This window comes from Anabas testudineus, chromosome 18 (genome assembly GCF_900324465.2).
Source record: "Anabas testudineus chromosome 18, fAnaTes1.2, whole genome shotgun sequence".
NCBI lineage: Eukaryota > Metazoa > Chordata > Actinopteri > Anabantiformes > Anabantidae > Anabas > Anabas testudineus.
In genome coordinates this window covers 807,129-819,202 of record NC_046627.1, presented here as the reverse complement: position 1 = coordinate 819,202, position 12,074 = coordinate 807,129, and the positions used below count along the sequence as shown (strand labels likewise).

The 12,074-nt window shown below is 41.8% G+C and overlaps 2 protein-coding genes across 2 annotated transcripts; both read left to right on the top strand.

The window, feature by feature from the left end:
* The first annotated feature begins 631 nt into the window (after positions 1 to 631).
* Positions 632 to 2,517, top strand: LOC113166678 (zinc finger protein 420-like). The gene is made up of 2 exons (XM_033326730.1): positions 632 to 844; positions 1,381 to 2,517. Exons 1-2 carry the CDS (start codon positions 632 to 634, stop codon positions 1,729 to 1,731), a joined length of 564 nt encoding a protein of 187 aa, XP_033182621.1. The 3' UTR covers positions 1,732 to 2,517.
* Positions 2,518 to 3,554: 1,037 nt separating this feature from the next.
* Positions 3,555 to 8,487, top strand: LOC113168660 (zinc finger protein 239-like). Its single transcript, XM_033326729.1, has 3 exons — positions 3,555 to 3,581; positions 4,592 to 4,873; positions 6,358 to 8,487. Exons 1-3 carry the CDS (start codon positions 3,555 to 3,557, stop codon positions 7,108 to 7,110), a joined length of 1,062 nt encoding a protein of 353 aa, XP_033182620.1. The 3' UTR covers positions 7,111 to 8,487.
* The last annotated feature ends 3,587 nt before the right edge of the window (positions 8,488 to 12,074 follow it).

Sequence of the window (12,074 nt, the reverse complement as noted above, 5' to 3'; positions counted from 1 at the left end):
ATCCCTCCCTGGTTTCTACCTTCTTTAAAAAGACCAAAAACAACATAAACCACGGTTGATCAAACGTGAAGCTCATATTAACTGTAGATGGGTTTAAACCACTTCAATTCAGATAGACACAGATGCTACGACTGTCAGCAAAGTGACAAAGTCTTCTGGTCTTCATCATATCTAAAGGCTCATTAGGGAGAGAAACCGAACGTCTGTGAGCTTCAGTCAGACACGTTCCCTAACAGCACTGACCTCGTGATCTCACGTCATCTCAGTACAAAAAACAAAAAGCTTTCCAGACCTCTCATAGTTTTCATTATTGTAGTGTAATTATTATACTGTTACTGTTATAAACAGCACTGTCGTTTCTTTTTTATAAAGATGATTTAGTTTCCTGTGTGTCGTGTGCTGCTACAGGTGTTATCGACTGATAGATTGATTTAAATTCATCAGACTGTTGTTTATTATTTATTCATAAGTGTATTTAAGTTGTTTTGTTGAATCTTTGTTGGTGTTTTTCTCTGTTAGGACTTTGTTCTTCTCTCTGTTCAGGTGTTAATTTATTTATGTTGTTAATAAAGTTTTAATAGAAAAAAATGCTCCGAGTTACCGCGAGAATGTACGAGATCAGAAAGGCAAGATGGACTTTACGGACCAGAACCAGAACCAGAGCCAGAAGGGACTGAAGGAGGAGGAGCTGGACGAGCTGGACGAGCTGGACCACATCGACAACGGAATAAAGATCGAAGATCCGGATTTCATCGACCGGAACCACATCAAGATTAAAATAAAGGAAGAAAAGCAGGACCCGGACCAGCAGAGTACCAAGGCTGCTGGTTCCGCTGATCCACAGGTCAGTGTAAAAACGGTTCATAACGGACTAAAGAGACGAGGACCCGAGTCCGGGGGTCCGGGTTTCATCAGCTTAATCTGGTTTTAGACAGTTCTGTGAGGTTTGGTTGAGACCTGGTTCCAGTCTTCATCGGACCCTCTGAGGAGCTCTTTCAGGGTTTTCTGATTCTGATGAAGTACATCGGACCAAACCAGGAACCAGTGATCCAGATCAAGTGGTTCTTCTGTCTTTGTCCCGGTCTGGTTTGTGTCGGCAGCCACAAAGTACTGAGAGAAGTACTGTGAACGGACCAGATTACTGAGCAGGACCTCTAGTAGTAGAAGTAGGAGACACCGACACCGGGTGACTGGGTTCGAGTCCCAGCTGTGGTCTAGTTAGACCTCCTTACACCACCTGTGATTGGCTTTGGATAGAAGCGTCTGATTAATGACTAAATGTAAATCTAGGTGTTAATTATCAAAGGTGTTTTATAGGCTCGGGTGTGGACTCTGTGTTTCACAGATACACCTCCGTTATTCTAACTCTCTCCGTTCTAGAGTCAGAGCTCCAGAGGTTCCTTCTGTCCCATCTGTAGCCGACCTGTTGCAGCTCCGTCGAGTCTGAAGGCTCATCTGAGAGTTCACACCGGAGAGAAACCCTACAGCTGTGAGCAGTGTGGGAAATCATTCATGAGATCCAATCAGATCAAATTCCATCACTGTGTGCAGACCAGAGAGAAACCCTACAGCTGTGAGCGGTGCGGAAAAACCTTTGAGTATCCGTGCATCCTAAAAAAGACAAACACGACCGAACCCTTCCTGAAGTCATCAGAGTGGAAAAACGTTCCTCGGCACTTTAAACTGTCTGCGGCTGCTTCCACAGGATCCAGCTTCAGGATCCAGCTTTAGGATCCAGCTTCAGGACCCAGCTTCAGGATCCAGCTTCAGGACCCAGCTTCAGGACCCAGCTTCAGGATCCAGCTTCAGGACCCAGCTTCAGGATCCAGCTTCAGGATCCAGCTTCAGGACCCAGCTTCAGAATCCAGCTTCAGGACCCAGCTTCAGAATCCAGCTTCAGGATCCAGCTTCAGGATCCAGCTTCAGGATCCAGCTTCAGGACAGACCGAGGTCTCTGTTTGGAAACATCTGTCACAGCTGCTCTACATTAAAACAACATAATGTATTTAAACTATCATAAAAAGACAAATGTCCTTTAAAAACAGAACTTTCACATGAATCCGAGGAAACAGGACGACGTGTCTTCATCACGATGTGAACTTGATGATTAGAGCTAAATATTTAATAACGTTGACCTTTGAACTGTGACACTGACGGTTTTTAACTCTAAGTATCATCATGTAAGTTGATATTGTAGCTGTTTAGTTATTGATTCAGCTGGATTTTATCATGAAGCTCCGATCTTTGATTTTTATTCTACATCATAGTTTATTTTTTAATGAATCTGTAAAACTGAACATTTTTCTGCGTCTGTTTTACTTAAAGTAAAAACAGAGTCCAGAATAAAATAACTTCAGTCACTTCACAGACTGTCTGTTGTCCAGTGTAAAAACACGTTCAGAGACGAGTCCCAGGACTCGAACAGCTGCTGGTTGGTTTTATTCACAGTATGATAATTAGTCATATATCAGATACTGTCTCCAGTCTGTCTGTGTCCAGGTCTCCGGTCTGTCTGTGTGCAGGTCTCCAGCCTGTCTGTGTCCAGGTCTCCGGCCTGTCTGTGTCCAGGTCTCCGGTCTGTCTGTGTGCAGGTCTCCGGTCTGTCTGTGTCCAGGTCTCCGGTCTGTCTGTGTCCAGGTCTCCGGTCTGTCTGTGTGCAGGTCTCCGGCCTGTCTGTGTCCAGCTCTCCGGCCTGTCTGTGTCCAGGTCTCCGGCCTGTCTGTGTCCAGCTCTCCGGCCTGTCTGTGTCCAGGTCTCCGGTCTGTCTGTGTCCAGGTCTCCGGTCTGTCTGTGTCCAGGTCTCCGGTCTGTCTGTGTGCAGGTCTCCGGTCTGTCTGTGTCCAGCTCTCCGGCCTGTCTGTGTCCAGCTCTCCGGCCTGTCTGTGTCCAGGTCTCCGGCCTGTCTGTGTCCAGGTCTCCGGCCTGTCTGTGTGCAGGTCTCCGGCCTGTCTGTGTCCAGCTCTCCGGCCTGTCTGTGTCCAGGTCTCCGGTCTGTCTGTGTGCAGGTCTCCGGTCTGTCTGTGTCCAGCTCTCCGGCCTGTCTGTGTCCAGCTCTCCGGCCTGTCTGTGTCCAGGTCTCCGGCCTGTCTGTGTCCAGGTCTCCGGCCTGTCTGTGTCCAGGTCTCCGGCCTGTCTGTGTCCAGCTCTCCGGCCTGTCTGTGTCCAGCTCTCCGGCCTGTCTGTGTCCAGGTCTCCGGCCTGTCTGTGTCCAGGTCTCCGGTCTGTCTGTGTCTAGGTCTCCGGCCTGTCTGTGTCCAGCTCTCCGGCCTGTCTGTGTCCAGGTCTCCGGCCTGTCTGTGTCCAGGTCTCCGGCCTGTCTGTGTCCAGCTCTCCGGCCTGTCTGTGTCCAGGTCTCCAGCCTCTGTTTGTGTCCAGGTCTCCAGTCTGTCTGTGTCCAGGTCTCCAGCCTGTCTGTGTCCAGGTCTCCAGCCTCTGTTTGTGTCCAGGTCTCCAGTCTGTCTGTGTCCAGGTCTCCAGCCTGTCTGTGTCTGTGTCTAGGTTCAGATTTTCTGGACACACAGAGGAAAATACTGTCTTGTTTTTACAGGGACACGATGGACCAGGACCTGGACCTGGACCTGGTCTTCAGAGCTTTGAAATAATAAACAGTTAAATAGAAGAATATAAAAATTATGTTCACCAAAATAAAATCTGTCAATAGAAATAAAAAGAAACAGAGTCTCCAGATTAGAGTTACTGATCATAACTGCAGCTCAGATGAATTTTGCTTGATGAGTTCATGTTTTTCAGTAAAACCAGTTTCAGATTCTTGTTCAGGTTGATTAGAGCAGATTGACTCCAATGAAAACAACGACTGTCGGCCTGTTGACGTGTCTGTAAAGAGAGGAGTCTTCCTGTGTGACGATCCAGAAACTCTGATTTTCAGGAGTCACTGACAGAAAGAGCACTATCATCAAAACCACAAAGAGAAGAAGGTCGGAGACTTATCATCTACAGTGGATCCTCTGGACGTCGGTGGAAAAGAAGAGATGAATCGTGGATACAAAGAAAAGCTGAGTTTGTTCAAATGACTGTTGTTGATCATTTTCCAGTTTCCTTTTCAGTCGGAGGCTTTTCTTTGTCCTCATTGAATTGATCTTAATTTGTATTTGTGTGAATCTTTTTTTATTCTGTCAAAACTATTTCTCCTCTTTACAAGTGAAATATTAGTGATATCGAGGTTAAACTATAAAGAGGCCGTCGCCTGTGTAGTAGATTTTATATTTTAATGATTCTATTGCAGCTTTAATGCTGCTGGTGAAGCAGTGAAGTTAGAAACTGTTCGTCTGGCTGCTGATTTTTCTCCTGTCGCCTCCTCTCAGTCGAGCCTTTAGGTCTCACTTTGTGGTTTTAACTGTCTGATGTATAATATATTTCATATATCACCCTTTCATTTGGACATCATGGAGACACTTAGTGAATTTAAAATCCTTTAAATTAAAATCATTATATTTTAATTTAACAAAGAAAACAAACATTTCTTTGTTTCTTTGTTATTTATTGGTTTCTTTTAATCAGGACGACCTTTGTCACTAGTTCAGCTGTTAATAAAGTTGTTTAAAAAAATCACGGAGATCTCGCGCAACATCAGTTACCGCGAGATCTCCGAGTCAACATAGCGGCGAAGAGGAGTTCAACTAAAGGTCTGGATCTGATCGACCAGGACCAGGACCAGGACCAGGCTACAATAAAAGAGGAGAACCAGGATCCGGGTTTCGTCGACGGCAGTCACTGTAAAACTGAGATTAAGGAGGAGACACCAGACCTGGACTTCATCGACCAGGACCAACACAACAACGGTATAAAGGAGGAAAACCAGGATCCGGACCACCTGAGCCCGAACCCGAACCCCGGAGGTCCCACAGATCCACAGGTTCGTAATGAGACGAGGACTGGATCCTGTGGATTTAGCATCAACAGTAAACCCGTTTGTTTAAGACATCATGACACAGAGACAATAAAGATCAGATGTTATATTAGTGTGTTGGTCTGATCCACCACCAGTGTCGGAAAGAACTCAATATTGTTAAATGTTGTTTAGTTATAAATCGACGTCCTCATCACTTCCTGTACCAGCAGGCTGTGTTCCTGGTCTGCTCACTAGATGTCTTATAGATCATAAAATGACTCCACTGCTTAGTCTTTAATTTAATTTCTCCATTAGGCTCCATTTTGCCCAGTATGAAACACAGAGTGATGTAAAAACTCAGGCTCATAGTGGGCGGCCATCTGCCTCGACCGGTTGGAGTGAGTGGAAAGAGAAGAGAGAAAAGAACAGCAGGCAATAAAATAAAAACTGAGAAGCAGCAGAAACACTGGAGAGGTTGGTAGGACCAGTAACTGGACCAGTAACTGGACCAAGGAGGAGGATACCTGTAGAAAAGTACAGAGAGAGGGAGACAGAGAGGAGGAAACACAACTACAGGAGAGAGAAGACACAAAGTTAATGACATGCAATGGTAGAATTAGAATGGATAGAGGAGAAAGGAGAGAGGAGAGGAGCTCAGTTTATCAGTAGAGGTCCCCCAGCAGACTAAGCTATAGCAGCAGAACTAAGAGATGGTTCAGAGTCACCTGATCCATTTCTAACTAGTTAGTTTGAACTGAACTGTTCTGGTTAATTTTGCAGGTGAACAGGTGAGATGAGACTTCATTATCTTACATATGTTCATCGTTACGAGTGACTTTTACTGTGTGCAGTAATAACATTTTAAAGCCAATAAGATTTTAAAGAAACAGACTCACTGAGTAGGAAACAGAGTATGAACTCCAAGAATCTCTTATTTTAATAGGGGCTCCATGATGCCTGCAAATTACAGTACGTCAAATATAATATAAGATATTCCCACTCCCACTTGTTTTCACTAGCAGACCGTCTGTCCTCACAATAGCAGCACTAGTGAGGTGTTGAGGGATCTTAATTACATTACAGGTGGAACGCCATATGGTTGACAGCTAATTTCTCATGACTCAGCCTTTAATGTGAAGTGAGGTAATTGGAACAATGTCACATGTATTATTCTTTTTTAAAATAAACTTTCCCAACACTAAAAAACTTCGGAAAAAATGTTGGAATAAAGGACAAAAAACTGAAGGTCAGAATCTAAACGTGTTGATTCTTGTAAAGAATTTCAAAAGGCATTTTACACATTGATGAAGTCAACTGCTATAAATATATATAAGTATAGCGTGTAAGCAGATTTAATAGGTGATTTTGATAGATTTGTATTCTCCACAGACGCTGCACTGTGAACTAGATAAAATCTGTGTCTACGTCTGAACCTTGTCATCCAAGCCAAAGGGTTGTGACGCTTCCTTCTCCGTGAGCTCTAACTGTCTTTTCTTCTGTCTCTTCAGAAGCAGAGTGGAACAAGGAGAACCAGCTGTCACCAGTGTCAGCAGTGTGACAAAACCTTCACGTCATCAGCTGGACTGAAGATTCATCAGGGAGTTCACAGTGGAGTGAAGCCGTACAGCTGTGAGCAATGTGGGAAAACGTTCCCTCATCCTAGTACCCTAAAATCCCATCGGCGAATTCATACAGAGACGAAGCCGTATAGCTGCACCCAGTGTGACGCAGCTTTCCCCAGATTAGGCAGTCTGATAATCCATCAACGTGTTCACACTGGAGAGAAACCTTACCGCTGTGACCAGTGTGGGAAAACGTTCTCTCAACACAGTAACCTAAACAGGCACCAGCGTGTTCACACTGGAGAAAAATGTTACTCGTGCGATCAGTGTGGAAAAGTGTTCTCCCAGCAGGGTAGCCTACAAAGACACCAGCATGTTCACACTGGAGAGAAACCGTACTCCTGTGACCAGTGTGGAAAAACCTTCACGAGACATAACTACATAAAAATGCACCAACTTATTCACAGTGGAGAGAAACCGTACTCGTGTGATCAGTGTGGAAAGACTTTCTCCCAGTACACTAGTCTGAGGAGACACCAGCGAATTCATACTGGAGAGAAACCCTACTGGTGTGAGCAGTGTGGGAAAGCGTTCTATGAACACAGTCACCTAAAGCAGCACCAGCGTGTTCACACCAAAGAGAAACGCTGTGATGTGATCCGTCTGAGAAAGAAAGTTTCTCTTGATCCCGTCACCTAAAACCGGAAAGAGACCGTTCAGCTGTACCCGCGGGGTGGAAGCTGTCCTGACCGACATTTTGTGTCTTCAGCTGTGAGCTTTTTCTACAACTGTCATTTAATTATTTCTTTTTCTGTTATCTCTTGTTTCAAGGTTTTGAACATGCTGTTAATTACACACTGGTGTACCTCACCTCATTCTCTTCCCCCCATCATGATACTGATCTATTGCTGTCAACATAAAATGTACCAGAATGACACAGCTTATCTTTTGTTGGCCCTGGTCCCAGATTTTTTTAGAAACCGGTTCTTAAATGTAAAATGAGCATAGTGTTTCCACACCTGATATGTCTGTACCACATTCAGTCAAAAATAACTGCTTTTATTGTTTATTTACATTTTTCATAGTTAGAGTAAAATCAGGAATAATAATTATCAGAAATAAAAGAAGTGGCCGATAGAAAGTTTACAGAAGTCGTTTCATCATTAGCTCATCGTTGAACCAACGAGGAATTGAACTACAGCCATGTCAGGTTAGTTGATTTACACAGACCAGTTGGAGTTTCAGCCGGCGACTTGAACAAGAAATATACCAACGGACATGAGACTGTTGAAGCAAAAAATATATTTATATATTTATATATATTTTATATTAAAAAGCCAGATTTTTACTTAACCTAATAATATCTTCAAATCTGAATTAGGACTAAAAAGGAACCTTAACGCGTTTGACTTACGACTACAAACAGCTTTGTTCTTTATCAGTTTATTCACACGGCTTTTCAGGAGTGTCTTCCTCTAAATATGATCAAGCCTAATCTAGAGCAGCTGGGTAGTGTAGTGGTCAGATCGCAGCCCTCCATGCGGGAGACTGGAGTTTGAATCCCTCCAGTAGGGAGTCCCTCCTTACACTTACCCTGCCTTTGCCTTGTACCTTGTGAGTTGCTTTGGATAAAAGTGTCTGAGAAATGACTTGAGATGTAGTCTTGACCTGGGATTGACTGTAAAAGCATTAAAGATGCCTCCTGTTATCCAAACCACCTGAACGTTATTTTCAATGAATTGTCATACCTGGGCAAACAGTGGTTAAGAGGAAGGTGGCTACTTGCTGGAAACTCACTCACTACCTTCCTATTGTATCTTGAAACTATTCATCTAGTAAAATTGTTTTGGTTTTATTGTTTTGGTTTTTTTCATAAATGTTAATGTTAAAATGCAGCACCATAAAATTTAACCCGTAAAATGTTCTTCTGGTTTAGCTTTAAAAGGGGTACTGTTATTGATGCTGATGATGGAGAACTATACTGAAACCCTGTAGTGGTGTCGTCACATGTTCAGCTTCAGTAGTTGTACAGTCCATGCTATATGCAGGGATGATCTGATCAATTTTAACTCTAATAGTTATGATTTTATTTGTAAAGAAATTCATGAAGTCATTGCTGCTGAGAGTTGAGGGAATACTAGGCTCAACAGAGCTATGACTCTTTGTCAGCCTGGCTACAGTGCTGAAAAGAAACCTAGGGTTGTTCTTATTTGCCTCTATTAATGAGGAGTAATATGAAGTTCTAGCTTTACGCAGGGCTTTTTTATATATTATTAAACTATCTTTCCAAGCAATATTCATCATAAATTGGTGGAACTGTAGGTTTAGTAAAGTCTGGTACTGTAAATTCAAATGTAATTAAGAAATGGTCAGATAAAAGAGGGTTTTGGGGAAAAACTATTAACTGATTAACCAGGCTTAATAAATATGCTACAAAAATATGAGCAAATAGGCTCAGAGCCTAGTAAAACTGTAGAAAATTGCAAAACTTTTCACAAACACACTGTCTTGTAGTAGATTTAAATAAAATAGAGGTTGAAAATTTCCTCCACATGACCTGGTTTTATCTAAAGGAAAATAGAGATATAAACTTATCCTTTATAAACTGTATTCTACAGAGATGTTCAATCGCAGGATTTCTAAATTTCAGAAATTTAATCTTTTTTCTTTTCTTTTTCTTTCCGATTTCTTTTTTTTCTGTAAGATTGTGACCAGATTACAATCTTTTTCTTTTTATCTGTCGTGGACTGGCTTTGGTTAATAATTACTTCATATAAACTAGTATATGAGCTCAAAATATGTTTGTACCTCATGGTTCTTATTATTTCTACATAAACACATCAACTTTACCACCTGTACTATTTACATGTGTGAAGTCCGTGAGAAACTAAAAGACAGAACTTTACACTGAGTTGAATTTTTCGAATGTCCTGTTTTATTTAAGTCCAAATTGAAATTTAGAGTGGCCAGTGGTGTAAAATGAAGATGAGTGTAACAGTTCACCTAGACACCATCTCTGCTTCTCCGTCACAAGGCAGACGAGATGGGGTTTCCGGAGATGGGGCAGGGTTTTTTGGCTGTGTCAGGTGGCGTTCCAGAGAGTGCCTTGTAAACGGTCTCCTTGATGTTCTTTAAAGTGTCTTTGGTAAAGTCAAAATCCATGTCCTGAACCTTGGCCCATGTTTCTTGGAACAGATGCTCGGTGATGGTGACGGCCTCGGCGTTTGCCATCATTGGGTTTAATCCTGCCTTGATCAGCGTCATGTATACGATGCCCTCTATGACGGTCTCGACAGATAGTTTCTGGATTTCAGTGGGATCCATTACATGTTCAACAGGTGGTACCTCACACTGCAGCTGACTCTGCACCACTTTTCTGACTCGGCGTGGCCACTGGTGTTTCTACAGGATCTCTGAGTTCTCTCCCTGCACGGACTCCTGATGTTTTGCAAAGAGCGCCCTGATCGTGTGTCCAGTTCTGTTCACACACTTCATGCACGTGTCTTTGGCTTTTAGGATTTCAACTGTAACCTAGCAACCGTTAATATTCACAATGCACATGTCTCCTGTTCTCAGAGGAATCAGCTGTTTTCAAATCTAAACATGTTGTGGAACATGTTCTACAAAAGTAAATAGTATTTTTCTTTAGTGGCGTTAATTCAAACATGGAACTGATTACTGAGTCAAATACTAAGCTACAGATAGTAAATCTGTGTTTAACACACTGACAGGAGTTCCACTGTTTCATGACTGAATTCAAAACCGTCCTCTCCTGGAGGTAGTTTATTTGACTACTGACCAGGAGGGTAGGATAGAGAACCACCGACATGTAACTCCACCTTGGAGCAACTAATATCAAAGTGTTGTCTAAGCATTTTCTAGATTTAACAAAGTCAAAGAAACAGAAACATCAACAACACAGGAGGTTTAGCTTCAGTTTGGAACAGAATATAAACTCAATCTATTAGTCACTGATATTGGAAATATCATATCTGGGTCCAGATGTGAGGAAGGTTCTGCCAGGGGCGTCTTCTCCCACAATCCTTTGATGTAATTCACTAAATGTGTTTTAAATGTTCATAAAAACTGAAAACAAGCTTATATTTCACCTAAATATATTAGAATACGTACATCAAATATCTACACTAACATAAAACATTACATGAGACACTGGCACAGAAAAGAGCAGGACGATATTAACCCTTTATAATGAAAACCTCATCAGTGTATTCATTCAACTGTGAGCTGAAAACTAAATAATGCAAACGTCCATTCTGCAGCATCCTTTTCTAAAAGTTCTATGAAAATGACTTTACTACAGTAAAATCCCCCAAACTGTGAAGCATCATCACACTGCACAGACTAACACTCGTGAGCGTCCTGTTTCACCTGTCGACTCCACTGTTATCTGTTATCTGCCCAGTGCCGGGTTGTTCTGGATGCTGAAGGTGAAACTTTCCACCTGTACCTGTTGTCTGCTTTTCTGCCTTTCAGCCAGTTCACCTGTCTATTGATCTGTTGCTCACCTGCGACCGATCAGACCTGGAACAACCTGCTGACCCTGAATCCCTCGGCTTTCTTGATGAGGTTTTAAGGTTAGGATTTATAGAGGAGATTATTATTTATAGAAGAGATTCTATGCTAAGAGTATATTCGGGAATCTGGAGGAAGAGTAATTATTTCTAATTGGATTTATTGAATTTTTCTTTCTCTTCCTGCACAGATGCCCCAACCAACTGACTCCATCTATCCACTGACTACTTATAAACAAATAAACACATTTGCATTAACCAAAATGTAATATCTCAATTACAGTTATAAAAAGTTTTATTGTGATATTGTAGGGATCCAAATTATAGGATAGCAATTTTACCCTTTGTATTATTATTTTCTTCTTTCTATGAATTTTTAAAAATTTATTTTGGTAATATATGGCATCACCAATGATGTATACCAGGGTGTCAAACTCAATCACACACAGGGGGCCCAAAATCCAAAACACACTTTAGGCGTGGGCCGAACAGGAGAAACATTTATTGAACACAAAACTTTTAAAACTAACTTTTTAACATAACCTTAAATAACTTATACTTTTGCTCTCTATAAAAATATATCATGTTAAAATTATACAAGTTAGAAATAAAGTAAACATTAAAAGAACAAATTTCAAATTTCTTTCTTATGTCATTTTATATAAAAAATAAACTTACATTTTAAATATCCCAAAGGATTTTGCTCTCCTAAAAATATATTCCTGTCAAAATTATAAAATTCAAAATGTGAACATGCTGCATACACAAACCTGGAAATATAAATCAAATTTGTGCTTTTCAGCAATAACAAATCAAATCATTCATTCTTTGCTCTTCCTCATTTTATCAGAGCTGCATCTGTTTTTGTCAAACAGGTTCGTTTATTTGTTGTGAGGTTCTGTGTTGTGGAGATTCTCAGGATGGACTGTAGGTTCTCACCAGTGAGACGACTCCTGTGTGCTGTTTTGTTTAGTCTTCATCACTGAGAAGCGCTTCTCACTAAGATTTTGTGCTACCAAACATAAAACAAGGTTCGAGCCGCATGTGGACGGAGCTGGGACATTTCTGAGGGAATGGAGTGAATAAAACTGTGCGGGTCCTGCAGTGTCCTACTTTACCTTCAGTCATTAC

What these genes read in the sequence shown, in the direction of transcription:
- LOC113166678 (XM_033326730.1), top strand. Translation starts at nt 632, where the DNA reads ATGGACTTTACGGACCAGAACCAGAACCAGAGCCAGAAGGGACTGAAG. An exon ending in CTGGTTCCGCTGATCCACAG is followed by an intron (nt 845 to 1,380) that starts GTCAGTGTAAAA and finishes TCTCCGTTCTAG; the next exon opens with AGTCAGAGCTCCAGAGGTTC.
- LOC113168660 (XM_033326729.1), top strand. Translation starts at nt 3,555, where the DNA reads ATGGACCAGGACCTGGACCTGGACCTG. An exon ending in AGGACCTGGACCTGGACCTG is followed by an intron (nt 3,582 to 4,591) that starts GTCTTCAGAGCT and finishes GCGCAACATCAG; the next exon opens with TTACCGCGAGATCTCCGAGT. An exon ending in GAGGTCCCACAGATCCACAG is followed by an intron (nt 4,874 to 6,357) that starts GTTCGTAATGAG and finishes CTGTCTCTTCAG; the next exon opens with AAGCAGAGTGGAACAAGGAG.